This window comes from Dromaius novaehollandiae, chromosome 18 (genome assembly GCF_036370855.1).
Source record: "Dromaius novaehollandiae isolate bDroNov1 chromosome 18, bDroNov1.hap1, whole genome shotgun sequence".
Lineage (NCBI taxonomy): Eukaryota > Metazoa > Chordata > Aves > Casuariiformes > Dromaiidae > Dromaius > Dromaius novaehollandiae.
Window position 1 is genome coordinate 15,521,391 of NC_088115.1, and position 14,871 is coordinate 15,536,261.

Consider the following 14,871-nt stretch of genomic DNA (forward strand, 5'->3'; position numbering starts at 1 on the left):
TGGCCCGTGGGATGCCGGGTGCTGTGCGAGGGGGGCCTGGCACTGCTTGAGGGGGGCACCATGCTTTTGGGGGGGGGGGTACGGTGCTGCCGACGGGGCCGTGCTCATGCAGGGCCCCTGGGGCGTGCACAGGCCGTGCAAGGGTGCTGCCCGGGGGGGGGCACAGCCGCCCCGGGGGGGTGCATGGTGCTGCCTGGGGGTGCCCGGTGCTGCTTGGGGGTGCACGGTGCAATCTCTGGGGTGCACGGTGCAATGTTTGGGGTGTCCGGTGCTGCCTGGGGGGGGTGCATGGTGCTGCCTGGGGGGTGTCGGTTGCCCCAGGGGGTGCTCGGTGCTGCCTGGGGGGTGCCCGGTGCAATCTCTGGGGTGCCCGGTGCTGCCCCAGGGGGGTGCCCGGTGCTGCCCGGGGGGTGCCGGCTGCCGCGGGCGTGCCCGGGGCGCCCCTGGCCGGCGGGGCCGGGCCGGGCGCGGGGCGGTGCCGGCGGCAGGAGGGTGCCCGGCGCTGGCGGCCGGCGCGGGGCGCTGCCGGGGCCGGGGCCGCGGCCGCCGCCCCCCCCCCCCGCGCGGCCCCTCCGCCCCATGCAGGTTCCGGGGTGCCGCGGGCCGGGGGCAGGCCGGCAGCCTCCCCACGTGGCCGGGGCCGCGCCAGCCAATGGGAGCGCGTGTTTCTGAAAGATCTCCATATATGGCGATCTTCTCGGCTGGCGGGGCGGGGCCAGCGCCTTCTGCGTATAAAAGCGAGGGGCTGGGAGCTGGACGGTCTCACTCAGCCGGCGGCAGCAGACCAGGCAGCGTCGTCTCCCCCCGCACCGCGAGAAGCCTCCTCCGCACAGGTACCGGCCTGCGCGGCCCGAGCCCCCCTGCCGCCCTGGGCGCCGGTGGCCGTTAGGGCGTGGCTCGCGCCCCTTCTTGGGCCGCGCCACTGGGGCCCCGGTGGGGGGGAGGGGCGGAGGGGGGGCTGCAGCGTGCCGGCCCCGGCTGGCCCCTGGAGTGGGCTGTGGCCGCCCTGGCTCCCCCCCTCCCCGCCGTTGGAGTGGTCTCGCCCCTTTGAATGGGAGTTGAGCCGTTGGGGGGGGGGGGGCGAGTCGGAGGAGGAGGGTGGGGCGCGATTGGCCGCGGAGGTGGGTGACGTCAGGGCGCGGGAGATTCAAACGGCGGAGCGGGGCTGCGGCGCTGGGCCCAGCCCGTCGCGCTGTGTCAGAGGCGGCGGGCGGCGGCTGCCTGGCAGGGCGCCTGTCCGCGGCCCCGGCTGCGGGAGCCCCCCCTTCCCGGGGCGAGGGCTGGCCCTGGCCCGCTGCCAGCGCGGCCTCCCGGGGCCGGGAGCGCGGCCCCTGCCCGGCGGCGAGCCGTAGCCGTGCGGGCGTGACGTGGCGGCGGGGCTGCGCAGGAGGGTGGCTGAGCGAGGGCTCTCTCTCCCCCATCAGATCCTTCAAAATGGAAGAAGAAATTGCAGCGCTCGTCATCGACAACGGCTCCGGCATGTGCAAAGCTGGCTTTGCAGGAGATGACGCTCCCCGCGCCGTGTTCCCCTCCATTGTTGGGCGCCCGAGACACCAGGTAAGCTGGGAGTGCCCTGCCGGGAGTGGGTGTGCCCGGGGCGGCGCTCAGTGCGCGGAGCTGACTCACGCCTTGCCTCCTAGGGCGTCATGGTGGGCATGGGGCAGAAGGACAGCTACGTGGGTGATGAGGCCCAGAGCAAGAGAGGAATCCTCACCCTGAAGTACCCCATTGAGCATGGTATTGTCACCAACTGGGATGACATGGAGAAAATCTGGCATCACACCTTCTACAACGAGCTGCGTGTGGCTCCTGAGGAACACCCTGTGCTGCTCACAGAGGCTCCTCTGAACCCCAAGGCCAACAGAGAGAAGATGACACAGGTACGCTTACTTGGACAATAGCCATTATTTACCTTCATCTTCACAAACCCTCTTTTGTTATGGCATCTTAAACCTGAGGTTTTTCTCCCAATGTTTTCAGGGTTCTCTACTCCTGGCATTTCCTCCTTGACGTCTCAGGTTTCTTTCATTTGTGTTTTCTGCCTGCATTCTTGGCTTTTCTTTCACACATCAGTTTTTGCATGTCAGCATGCGTGTTCTAACACGGGTGTGAGTGACCCAGCCTGGTGTTCAGTGCTGAACTGTTTCTCCTTTCTTCCAGATCATGTTCGAGACCTTCAACACCCCAGCCATGTACGTTGCCATCCAGGCTGTGCTGTCCCTGTATGCCTCTGGTCGTACCACTGGTATTGTTATGGACTCTGGGGACGGTGTCACCCACACTGTGCCCATCTACGAGGGCTACGCTCTGCCCCATGCCATCCTGCGCCTGGACTTGGCTGGCCGTGACCTGACAGACTACCTCATGAAGATCCTGACAGAAAGAGGCTACAGCTTCACTACAACAGCCGAAAGGGAGATTGTCCGTGACATAAAGGAAAAGCTGTGCTATGTCGCCCTGGACTTCGAGCAGGAGATGGCCACTGCTGCCTCTTCCTCCTCCCTTGAGAAGAGCTACGAGCTGCCTGATGGCCAGGTGATCACCATCGGCAACGAGCGGTTCAGGTGTCCGGAAGCCCTCTTCCAGCCATCCTTCCTGGGTAGGTATGGGCCGGGGCAGCCCTGGCAGACTGGTGTCACCTGGAGTTGCTCCTATGTTGGGAGCTGCAGTTCTCTGGCTGCATGCTGGGCTGTGGGGCTGGCCTTGCTCTAATGAGGTGCTGCATGTGTGCTAACGAGCCTGCAACTCTTCTCCCTAGGCATGGAGTCTTGTGGCATTCACGAGACCACTTTCAACTCCATCATGAAGTGTGATGTAGATATCAGGAAGGACCTGTATGCCAACACAGTATTGTCTGGTGGTACCACAATGTACCCCGGAATTGCTGACAGAATGCAGAAGGAAATCACAGCCCTGGCACCTAGCACAATGAAGATCAAGGTAAGAAGTGCTCCTTTGTCCCGCTGCAGACAAAGGTGCAGGCCCCTGTGTCTGGAAGGAGGCAGGGAAGCCCTGGGCAGTTCTGACTTCTGCTCTTCTCTTGCAGATCATTGCCCCACCTGAGCGTAAATACTCTGTCTGGATCGGTGGCTCCATCTTGGCGTCTCTATCGACCTTCCAGCAGATGTGGATCAGCAAGCAGGAATACGATGAGTCTGGCCCATCCATTGTCCACCGTAAATGCTTCTAAATGGACTGCTAGCAGATGCCCAGCGTCTGCTGCATGAGTTGTTTCACTAGTATACATTTGCCCAGGCAAATCTATACACCTCATGCTAGCCTCATAAAACTGGAATAAGCCTTCTTTCAAAAGAAACTTGCCCTTGGAAAGTCTGTATCTGATGTTAGACAAATGTCAGCACTGGATTGTTGAGCTGTCACTTGATTTGACCTTGTATTCAAGTTAACTGTTCCCTTGGTGTACACTTAGCAGAATACCCTGTACAGATCTGATCTGAGCCTTGGGACAGGTGCCTCACTCCTGTGACATCCTCGCTGAGGTTAACTTGTGTTTGGGAGCCCACTCTGACAGCGGCTCTCGGCTTGCTACACTGACAGTGACACTTCTCCAAGCGCGCAGGCTCTGGGCCTCGGGACAGATTTGTACAGGGTATTTGGAGTCAGACTTCCAGTACATTGTGTGGAGTATTCCAGATTTCGTGTAGAGGCTGGTAGGAGTCCATCAAGAATTCACTTCTGTTGCTGCCGTTCTAGCAAGGTTGGGAAACATATCACATCCAAGCCTTATGAACCAGTCTTCATTTTCCTCCCCACCTGTATCCCAGTAAACCATCATGGGGCTGAAGTTACTCAACTTGAGTTGCGGAAACTTTGCATTTACACCTGTAAATTTATGCATCAAGTTTAATTTATGTAAGATTTTTGTACGTTGCCTTAATGTTCTCACATGACAGTAGGAAACCAAAATTTGTAAGTCATCCTAAAGTTGAGAAATTGTAATGCCCAACAACACATCATTGTGTAAGGAAAATAAAAAAGCGCTGCAGTAAACTTAACCCTGGTGTTGGTGCCCTTAGGAAGGGAAGGGGGAGTGGGCTGGGGGGAGCAGGGTGCCTGCTGGGGAGGGAGCTGGCTGGGCCTGGGCTTGGCCTCTTGTGGGTGCTGGGTGGGAGTCGAGCTGGCACTGGCTGGAGCTTCCTGCTTCTGTTTCCAAGGAAGCTGTCAGTTAGGTTGTTCCGGCACTTCAAAGCTTACTGGAGCCCTAGTTGTTAAGTTTAAAAATAGCTGTTTACTTGCCAAGCAAGTGTCAGGGTGATGGAGGAGTTGCGAGGGGAAGCTTTCCACCCTTGAACTTATCTCCAAGCAGTCTAATGACTTAATCTCAGGTTCTCCCTGGCTTTCTCTAAGCCTGCCCTGCACTTCCCTCCTGCCAAGGGCAGAGCTGCTTTTGGCAAAAGGGCTGCAAGAAGGGGTCTGATGCAGCAGCCTCGACGGCTCCTCGCACCTGGCCTTCCTGCGAGACAGAGGGCTGGGGCTGGTGGTCCCCAGCACCTGTGTGCCCCCCCCCGGGTGCCACCTCGGCCCAGGAGCGCAAAGCCTGTGCACGGCCAGGGCGGTGCGGGGCCCTGGGCACCAGCCTGCAGCAAGGCAGCGGCGCAGACGGGCGATGGGGAAGCTGCGTCGGGCTGTTCCTGCTTGGCTGCTGCTTCCTTGCAGGAGCAGAGCGGCGCTGCCAGGTGCTGCTCTCATTTCGGAGGGGAGAGAGAGCCCTGCTAATTAATTTAAGTGTCCAAGGTCGGGCGGCACAGCTGCAATTAGGCCCTTGCTGGATCTGCTGCAAGCGTTGCTCCTTGTTGCTGCCTGGCAGGGTGGCATCACCGGGACAAGGACGTCAAGCCGAGCTGGCCGCTGCTGCGTGGCCACGGTGGCTGCAGAGGGGTCTGTGGTGCCGGGCATCAGTGCTGTGTCCTCTGCACTGCCGGCCCTGTCTCCACCACGGGATGGGCCCCCTTCAGCCCCCTCCCCAGCACCCCCTGCCCGGTCCCCACACCCTGGGGGTCCGCAGGGAGCTGGGCTGTGGGGGGACTGGGAGGTGCTTGGGCGGCCCAAACTGGCCCCGGCCCCTCTGCTCACCGTGAGGGCTGCTGTGTTGTGCCGTGTTGCACTGTGCTGCGTTGCACCGTGCCATGTCGTGCTGTGCTGCACCGTGCTGCATTGCACAGCACCGTGCTGTGTTGTGCCATGTTGTGCCATGCTGTGCTGCACTGTGCCGCGCTGCACAGCACCACGCCGCGTTGTGCCGCGTTGCACCGCGCCGTGTTGTGTTGTGCCATGATGCACCGTGCTGTGTTGCACAGCACCGTGCTGTTGTGCCATGCTGTGCCGCGTTGTGCCGCGTTGCACCGCGCCGTGTTGCCCAGCGCCGTGCCGTGTTGCACTCAGTGCCGTGCCGTGTTGCACCACGCCGCGGGCCGACCCGCAGCCCCCGGCCCTGCCGTGCCCTGGGAGGGGGGTAAAGCAGCCGGTGCTCTGCCGCCCGCGCCAGGCTGGCTGAGCCGCTCGGGGCAGCCCCTGTGCCCCGCCGCCGCCCTGGCTCCGGCCTCTGCTGCTCCCAGGCCCGGTGCCCCACGGCCCCGCGCGCCTTTGTCCCCACACGAAGGGCGGCTCCGGCAGCAGCGCCGCGTGGGGCCGGCGAGGAAAGGCCACCAACCACCCTGGCTCCAGCTGGGGGGCCAATGCAGGGGGCCACGGCCCTGCTCCAGCCCCCCAGCCAAGGGCCCGAGCCCCCACGGTGCCTGGCCCCAGCGCACGCTGCCTGGTGGCCCCGTCCCAGCAGGCCCCTGTGGGAATGTGCGAGCAAGTGGTCAGTGCTGGGGTGACATGCTGGTGGGGTGCCTGGGGGGGCTGTGGTGGTCCCGGCATGGGGCTGGCTGTGCCCCACGGCGCAGGCTCTGCTGCTCCAGCCTCAACTGCGCTTTGGCCACAGCTCAGGGTTTGGTCCCTGCTGCCGGGGCCGGGCCCGGTGGGGCCATGGGGGGCCCAGCCTGGCGGTGCCTGAGCCCCCCGCGGTGCACGGCCCCACGCTGGGCCCCACCAGGGGACCCTCCGCCCCGCGGTCCAGGCAGCCATCCCCCCGCCCAGCTGTTCACCCCGCCAGCCGTCCAGCTCCCTGTCCATCCATCTGTCCTGCCATTTGTCCGTCCTGCCAGCCAGGCAGCCATCCCTCCGTCCATCTGGCCCTCCTTCCCTGCATCCCGTCATGCCTCCATCCCTCCCTCTGGCCCTCCCTCCATCCCTGCATCCTCCATCCCTGCATCCTCCATCCCTCCATCCCTGTATCCCTCCCTCTCCCCATCCCTCCGTCCCTGCATCCTCCATCCCTGCATCCCTCCGTCTCCCCATCCCTCTGTCCCTGCATCCTCCATCCCTGCATCCCTCCATCTCCCCATCCCTGCATCCCTGCATCCCTCCATCTCCCCATCCCTCCATCCCTGCATCCTCCATTCCTGCATCCCTTCATCTCCCCATCCCTGCATCCCTGCATCCCTCCATCTCCCCATCCCTCCATCCCTGCATCCTCCATCCCTGCATCCCTTCATCTCCCCATCCCTGCATCCCTGCATCCCTCCATCTCCCCATCCCTCCATCCCTGCATCCTCCATCCCTGCATCCCTCCATCTCCCCATCCCTGCATCCCTGCATCCCTCCATCTCCCCATCCCTCCATCCCTGCATCCCTCCATCTCCCCATCCCTCCGTCTCCCCATCCCTCCGTCCCTGCGGGCCGGGTCCCCCCGCCCTGGCCACGCCGGGGGCGGCCGCGAGAGGGCAGCGCCGCTCCGCCGCCCTGACACGAGCGCGCCGGGTCTCAGCTCGAGCGGCACCGCGGGGGCGGGCAGAGCCGAGTCCCCACCCCCCCCCGGATCCCCCCCCCGGACCCCCCGCCCCCGCAGCCCCCTGCAGCCCCCCTTGTGCTTCCCTGCACCTCCTGCAATGCCTAAAATCCTTCCCTGCACCCCCTCTCCCTCCCTGCACCCCCAATCCCTCCCCGCACCCCTCCTCCCTCCCTGCACCCCTCTGCACCCCTTCTCCCTCCCTGCACCCCGATCCCTCCCTGCACCCCATCTCCCTCCCTGCACCCCCGCAAACCCCACGGCACCCCCGTGCTCCCCTGCACCGCCTAAATCCTTCCTTCCCTGCACCCCTCTGCACCCCCCCTCCCTCCCTGCACCCCGATCCCTCCCTGCACCCCCTCTGCACCCCTCCTCCCTCCCTGCACCCCGATCCCTCCCTGCACCCCTGATCCCTCCCTGCACCCCTCTGCACCCCTCCTCCCTCCCTGCACCCCCAATCCCTCCCCGCACCCCTCCTCCCTCCCTGCACCCTTGCACCCTCTGCAATCGCCTGCACCCCTGCAAACCCCACAGCCCCCCTTGTCCCTCCCTGCCCCCGCTGCAGTCACCTGCACCCCCGTCCTCGCCTGCACCCCTGCAGCCTCAGGGCACCCCCATCCCTCCCTGCACCCCTGCGAACTCCACGGCACCCGTATCCATCCCTGCACCCCCTGCACCGGCTAAAGTCCTTCCTTCCCTGCACCCCCGCACCCCTCCTCCCTCCCCGCACCCCCCCTCCCTCCCTGCACCCCCTCTCCCTCCCCGCACCCCCCCTCCCTCCCCGCACCCCCTCTCCCTCCCCGCACCCCCGCCCCCTTACCCCCCCCGCCCCCGTCGCTCCGTCCCTGGGAGGGGAAGGGTTAAATGCCCCAGGGTGGTGAGAACAAAAGGGCTCCCCGCCAGCCAATGGGAGCAGGGCGCTGCACCCCGACACACTCTGGTTGGCTGCAGCGTGGCCAATTGCGGGCGAGCGCTGGCTGCTTGTCCGAGCCCACGTGGGGTGGGTGCGCGCTGCCTCCTCCCTCCGCCCCCCCCGCGGCCGGGGACCAGCCCGGGGCTCGGCCCTGCACCCGCCGGCCCCCGCCTCCGCCCCCCCCCGCATCCATCCCCCCATCCTCCCTCCTGCATCCATCCCCCTCCCCCCCCGCATCCTCCTGCATCCATCCTCCCTCCTCCTCCTGCATCCATCCCCCCATCCTCCCTCCTGCATCCATCCCCCTCCTCCGCCTGCATCCATCCCCCCCCCCGCATCCTCCTGCATCCATCCCCCTCCTCCTCCTGCATCCATTCCCCCATCCTCCCTCCTGCATCCATCCCCCTCCTCCTCCTGCATCCATCCCCCCATCCTCCCTCCTGCATCCATCCCCCTCCTCCTCCTGCATCCATCCCCCCCCCCCCGCATCCTCCTGCATCCATCCCCCTCCTCCTCCTGCATCTCCCCCCCCCCCGCATCCTCCTGCATCCATCCCCCTCCTCCTCCTGGGTCTATCCTCCCTCCTCCTCCTGCATCCATCCCCTCCCCCCGCATCCACCCCCCCCCGCATCTATCCCCTCCCCCCGCATCCATCCCCCTCGCATCCTCCTCCTCCTGCATCTATCCTCCGTCATCCTTCTGCATCTATCCTCCCCTGCATCCACCCCCCCCCCGAATCCTTCTCCCCTCCTGCATCCATCCCCACCCCTCGTCCTCCTGCATCCCTCCCTCTCCTGCATTCGCCTCCTGCAACTAGCTCCCTGCTGCATCCTCCTACTCCTCCCTCCCGCAGCCACCTCCCGCCTGCGGCTCTCGTCCTCCCTCCTGCAGCCTCCTGCTCCACCCTCCTGCATCCATCGCTCCCTTGCAGCCTCCTCCAGCCTACGCCTCCCCCCTGCAGCCATCTCCCTCCTCCTCCCTCCCGCTATGCAGCTCTCGCCTGCAGCCTCCGCCCTCCTGCATCCGTCCCTCTCCTGCAGCCGCTCCTTCCCTCCTGCTCCCTCCAGCATCCATCCTCCAGGGAGGGCCTGCCCCAGGGCCGGATCCTGCACCAGGGCCGGATCCTGAACCAGGGCCGGATCCTGAACCATAGTCAGATCCTGCACCAGGGCCGGATCCTGAACCAGGGCCGGATCCTGCACCAGGGCCGGATCCTGAACCAGGGCCGGATCCTGAACCAGGGCCGGATCCTGCACCAGGGCCAGATCCTGAACCAGGGCCGGATCCTGAACCAGGGCCGGATCCTGCACCATAGTCAGATCCTGCACCAGGGCCGGATCCTGAACCAGGGCCGGATCCTGCACCAGGGCCAGATCCTGAACCAGGGCTGGATCCTGAACCAGGGCCGGATCCTGCACCCTGGGCCAGATCCTGCCCATGGCCAGATCCTGCACCCTGGGCCAGATCCTGTATCCAGGCCAGACCCTGCATCCCCCCCCCCCCCCCCCCCCGGGGCACTGGCTGTACCTGCGTGGGGTCCCCGGGCCCCCCCGGAGCGGTGGCGTGGCAGGAGGCCAGCGAGCCTTGCTCGTTTTTCCACCGAGGCAGCGCTGCCACCGGGCCAACACGCTGGCTTTGGGGACGCTGAGGGCCTCCGTGCGCTGGCGCTTGGCCTTGGGGCCGGCAGCAGCCTTGGGGAGGAAGCGGCGCTGCGGGGCGCAGGGCCGGATCCTGCATCCTCCTCTTCCCTCCTGCCGTCCATCCCCCCCAATTGCATCCTCCTCCTCCCTCCAACGCGGTCGGATCCTGCTACTTGGCTGCATCCTGCCGCATGGCTGGACCCTGCACCCCGGGCTGGACCCTGCACCTCAGCCGGCTCCTCCCAGCTGTATCCAGCCCCCTCCCATGATCCATATCCCTCCTGCACCCTGGGCCAGATGCTGCACCCCAAGCCTGAGTCTCCCTCCATCCCCCTCCTGCATCCTCCTCCCATCTCCCTCCTTTATCTGCCTCCTCTTCCTCTCCTGCCATCCATCCCCCTCCTGCAGCTGCCGCCTCCATCCAGCAACCTGGCCGGATCCTGCTACCTGGCCGGATCCTGCACCCAGGGCCGGATCCTTCATCCTGCTCCTGCATCCTTGTCATCCTGCATCCCTCCTCCGCCTCCATCCTGCAGCCTAGCTGGATCCTGCACCCAGGGTTGGATCCTGCACCCAGGGTCGGATCCTGCACCCAGGGTCGGATCCTGCACCCCGGGCCGGCATGCAAGACCCAGCCAGGTTGCAGGATCTGGCCTGGAGTTCAGGGTCCGGCCGGGTTGCAGGATCCAGCCATGTGGTGCAGGATCTGGCCAGGGATGGCAGTGACCACTGTGTCCGGTCCAGCCAGCAACGTCTGCACGTGCATAACCACGGTGTCGGGGGGGGGGGGGGGGGTTGCAGCCAGCAGGGCCCACGGCCGGGTGCAGGATCCGGCTCCTCCGGATGTCCATGGCTGGTGCAGGATCCGGCCGGGCGCAGGATCCGGCCCCGGGGCAGGGGGCCGGCGGGAAGCAGAGGCGAGCACCGGGAACGGTTCATATATTTATTCATAAGCCAAGTTATCAATAAAAAAGTTCCATACTAAAAGGCCTTTACATAGAGTTTGCTGTTCATAAAACCTTTGTGTTTTTAATCCTTTTTTCCTTTTTTTTTTTTTCCTTTTTTAAATTTTTTTTGTCACCGGGCTTTTTTTTTTTTTGCATTTTTTTTCCTTCTTTTTTTTTTTTTTTTTTCCTTTTTTTAGTGTTTACACTGGAAAAGCCCCCCCCCCGCCGTGCCGGGGCGGCGCGGCCTGTACACATTTACAGCGCGGGGGCGGCGGGCGGCGCGGGGCCGGGCGCGGGCGGGCCAGCGCCGCGGGGGCCCGGGGGCCCCCCCCTCTGTACATCCCCGCTGTCCTCGTCCCAGCCAGGCTGGGGGAAACAGTGCACCGAGACGCCCCCCCCCACCCCACCCCCAACCCCGCTTTATTATTATTTATTCATTCATTTATTTATTTATTCCTCTCGCGTCGTGCCGCTCGCTCTCTGCGCCGCTGCCGGGTCGTCGGTCCCCCCCCCCCGCCCGCCCCCCCCCCGGAGGAAATACAATATTTACACGCGAAATAAATAGAACAACACACCTGATTTCTGCTTCACCTGCCGGCAAACAGTGCGAGGTACTAGGAAAGTATGGCTTGAGGGGCGCCGGGGCGCGGGCGGCGCGGTCAGCACAGCACCGGCACGCCGTCGGCGGAGACCAGGCGGCCCGTGGTGGGGTCGTAGGTGCCGGCCAGGTAGTAGAGGTCCTGGCGGTCCTGGTACTTCTTGCTGCGGGTCATCTGCTCGTAGTGCTCGCGGCCCACCACCTGGCACTTGTGGGAGATGGTCTGCACGTCGTTCTCGTCCTCGTGGCACGACTGGTAGAGGGCGTTCTGCGGGGGCCAGGCGCCGTCACCCGCCGCCCCCGGCCCCCCCGCCCCGGCCCCCCCGCCCCACGGCCCCCCCCTCACCTTGCCGTCGCTCTGCCGCTTGCCCAGCTTGGTCTCCTCGGGGTGGTAGAACCACTTGACCTTCACCACCATGTTGCTGCCCCAGGACTCCCACATGCTCTCGATGCGGCCGATGTAGGGCAGGTTGGGCCGCCCGGCCGAGAGGAAGACGGCGCAGTCGCCGACGCGCAGCGTCTCCTTGCCCCGCACGATGGCCTTGTAGAACAGCTTCCGCGCCTTGCCCTTCATGCCCCGCCGCTGCAGGCAGGCACGGCACGGACCGGCGTCAGCGTCAGCCCCGGCCCCCCCGCGCGGGGGGCTGCGGCACCCCGGGAAAGCAGCGTGCCGTGCCCCGTGCACCCCGGCACTGGGCACCCGGTGCGGAGCCCCGGCCCCCCGCCCCACGCACTGAAGCGCCGTGCACCCAGGCGCCGTGCCCCACGCACCGAGCAGCTGTGCCCCACGCACCGAGCAGCTGCGCCCCACGCACCGAGCAGCTGTGCCCCACGCGCCCAGGCACTATGCCCTGTGCATCCAGGCACCGTGCACCCAGGCGCTGTGCCCCACGCATGGAGCAGCTGTGCCCCACGTGCCCGGGCACCCTGCACCCAGGCGCTGTGCCCCACGCATCCAGGCACTGTGCCCCACACATGGAGCAGCTGTGCCCCCACGCACCCAGGCGCTGTGCCCCACACATGGAGCAGCTGTGCCCCCACGCACCCAGGTGCTGTGCCCCACGCATGGAGCAGCTGTGCCCCACGTGCCCGGGCACCCTGCACCCAGGCACCGTGCACCCAGGTGCTGTGCCCCACGCACCGAGCAGCTGTGCCCCACGTGCCCGGGCACTCTGCACCCAGGCGCTGTGCCCCACGCACCCAGGTGCTGTGCCCCACGCGTCCAGGCACTATGCCCTGTGCATCCAGGCACCGTGCACCCAGGCACTGTGCCCCACGCACCCAGGTGCTGTGCCCCACGCACCAAGCAGCTGTGCCCCACGCGCCCAGGCACCGTGCATCCAGGCGCTGTGCCCCACGCATGGAGCAGCTGTGCCCCACGCATCCAGGCGCTGTGCCCCACGCATGGAGCAGCTATGCCCCACACACCCAGGTGCTGTGCCCCACGCACGGAGCAGCTGTGCCCCACGCACCCAGGCACTGTGCCCCATGCACCCAGGTGCTGTGCAATAAGAAGCCGTGCCCCGTGCACCCAGGTGCCGTGCACCCCAATGCTGAGCCCTGTGCACCCAGGCGCCGTGCACCTAGGTGCTGTGCCCCAGGCACTGAGGCACCCTGCACTGAACTGCTGTGCGCTGTGCACCCAGGCGCTGAACCCCGGTGCCGTGCCCCGTGCACCGAGGTGCTGAGCCCTGCGCACCCAGGCGCTGTGCAATAAGAAGCCGTGCCCTGCGCACGCCGGTGCTGAGCCCGGTGCTGAGCCCTGCGCACTCAGGCGCTGTGCAATAAGAAGCCGTGCCCTGTGCACCCCGGTGCTGAGCCCGGTGCTGAGCCCTTCGCACCCAGGCGCTGTGCAATAAGGAGCCGTGCCCTGCGCACCCAGGCACCACGCACCGAGGTACCCTGCACCAAAGTGCCGTGCCCCGTGCACCCGGGTGCTGAGCCCCGTGCACCCAGGCCCTGCGCACCCAGGCGCGGTGCACCCAGGCGCCGTGCTCCGTCCTTCCTCACCCCGTGCCCGCGCAGAGCAGCCGGGGCCGGGGCCCGCGCCGGGGCGCTGGCCGTACCTGCGTGGGGTTCCCCGACCACCTCCAGAGCTGGCGCGCGGGCAGGAAGGCGGAGATCTTTGGCCGGTTTTCCACCGAGGGCAGGCGCTGCCGCCGGGAGAACTCTTTGGCTTTGGAGAAGCTGAGGGCCTCCTTGCGCTTGAGCTTGGCCTTGGGGCCGGCGGCGGCGGCCTTGGGGAGGAAGCAGCGCTGCGGCGCGCTGCTCTTGGAGCGCAGGGCGTCCGGCTGCGCCAGCAGCGCCGGCACCGGGTGCGAGAGGCAGGTCTGGAGCAGCAGCGTGGAGTCCTCGTCCTCGGAGCTGTAGGAGGAGTCCTCGTTGTCGGAGGAGCAGAGGCTGGACGTGGAGATGGAGCCGGAGCTGGAGGAGGTGGAAGAGCCCGAGGAAGAGGAGGAAACCGAGAGGCGGGTCATAAAGCGCGAGGGCACGTCGGCGCCCAGCCCGCCCGCCTCCTCGTCCTCGTCCATGTCCGAGTAGGAGCTGTGGCAGTCGCTGTCGCAGTTCAGGGTGAACTCGGCCTGGCCCGAGTACTTCCGCAGCGCCAGCCCCACGGGCAGCTGGTGCACGGGCGCCCGCCCCTTCCTATCCTTGCCCGCCAGGGCCGAATGGGCATAGCCGTGGCTGGCCAGGGGCCGCTCCAGCTTGGCCCCAAAGTCCTTCTCACCCAGCAGCAGGGCCTTGCAGTTCTTGTTCTTGGGGGACGTCACCCCTTCGTGGTCCAGCTTGACCAGGTACTCACTGCCTGCTTTTCTCCGGCCGCCTTTGCCCACTTCTGCCTCCAGCCGCTCGGCCTTCTTGGAGCGCAGGAGTTTCTGGGCAGCCGGCAGCACCAGCCCAGCCCCGGCCCCGAAGGACGCGTAGGAGCTGGCGATGCGGCTGAAGGAGTCGGCCCCGAAGCCGTTGCCGAAGACGGGGGCGGCGACGTGGTGGTGCACGGGGAAGAGCGCCTCTTTGGCCCGCAGCTTCTTGGTGCTGCCGTTGACCTGGAAGAGGTTCTGCAGCACGGCCGTGCCCTTGCTCGCCGCCCTCCGCTTCGTCTGCGCCACCGCCGACCAGCTCAGCAGCGGCCCGCCGCGGCGGGCCAGGAACGGGTCGCTCAGCACCGGCGCCTTGCCGCCCGACAGCACCTCCGCGGCTTTGCCTGGCGGGAGACGCGGGCTCAGGGACCGGCAGGGACCGGCGGCCGCGAGGAGGGACGGACGGACGGACAGACAAATGGAGGGATGCTCTCTGCCCGGCCGGGACAGCCTGCGCACTGCCTGCGTCCTTGCGTGCCCTCCACATCCCTGCATCCCTATCTCCATCCTCATCCCTGCATCCCTGTCTCCATCCTCAGCCCTGTGCCGCTATCTCCATCCCTGCATCCGTATCTCCACCTCCATCCCTGTGTGGCCTTCACATCCCTGCACCCCCCTTTCCATCCTCATCCCTGCATCCCTCTCTTCATCCCCATCCCTGCATCCCTCTCTTCATCCCCATCCCTGCACGCCCTACACATCCCTGTATCCCTACCTCCATCCCCACCTGTGTGCCTTCCTCATTCCTGCATCCCTCTTTCCATCTTCATCCCTGCATCTCCCTCTCCATCTTCATCCCTGCATCCCTATCTCCATCCCTATCCATGCACCTTTAGCTCCATCTTCATCCCTGCATCTTTCTCTTCATCCCAACCCTTCACAACCTCCTCATCCCTGCATCCCTATCTTCATCCCCATCCCTGCGCACCCTCCACATCCCTGTATCCCTATCTCCACCCCCATGTGCCTTCCTCATCCCTGCATCTCTCTCTCCATCCTCATCCCTGCAGCCCTATCTCCATCCCCATCCCTGCATCTCTCTCCATCCTCATCCCTGCA

General features: G+C 65.8%; 2 protein-coding genes across 3 annotated transcripts in view; one reads left to right on the forward strand and one right to left on the reverse strand.

Annotated features, from left to right (window-relative positions):
• Positions 1-682: 682 nt before the first annotated feature.
• On the forward strand, positions 683-4,016 carry ACTG1 (actin gamma 1). The gene is made up of 6 exons (XM_064522829.1): positions 683-833; positions 1,425-1,557; positions 1,641-1,880; positions 2,161-2,599; positions 2,759-2,940; positions 3,047-4,016. Exons 2-6 carry the CDS (start codon positions 1,435-1,437, stop codon positions 3,188-3,190), a joined length of 1,128 nt encoding a protein of 375 aa, XP_064378899.1. The 5' UTR covers positions 683-833; positions 1,425-1,434; the 3' UTR covers positions 3,191-4,016.
• Positions 4,017-10,335: 6,319 nt separating this feature from the next.
• The window catches only part of BAHCC1 (BAH domain and coiled-coil containing 1), a 29,342-nt gene continuing 24,806 nt past the window's right edge, over positions 10,336-14,871 (reverse strand). Inside the window, exons 24-26 of one of the 2 annotated variants that reach the window (XM_064522831.1) lie at positions 13,018-14,156; positions 11,298-11,534; positions 10,336-11,219 (exon numbers count right to left, since the gene is read on the reverse strand). In XM_064522831.1, the coding sequence (XP_064378901.1) occupies positions 11,013-11,219; positions 11,298-11,534; positions 13,018-14,156 (1,583 nt within the window). In that variant the 3' untranslated portion in view covers positions 10,336-11,012. Of the gene's footprint in view, positions 11,535-13,017; positions 14,157-14,871 lie in introns of both variants that reach the window. The other variant, XM_064522830.1, reaches the window with a different exon arrangement.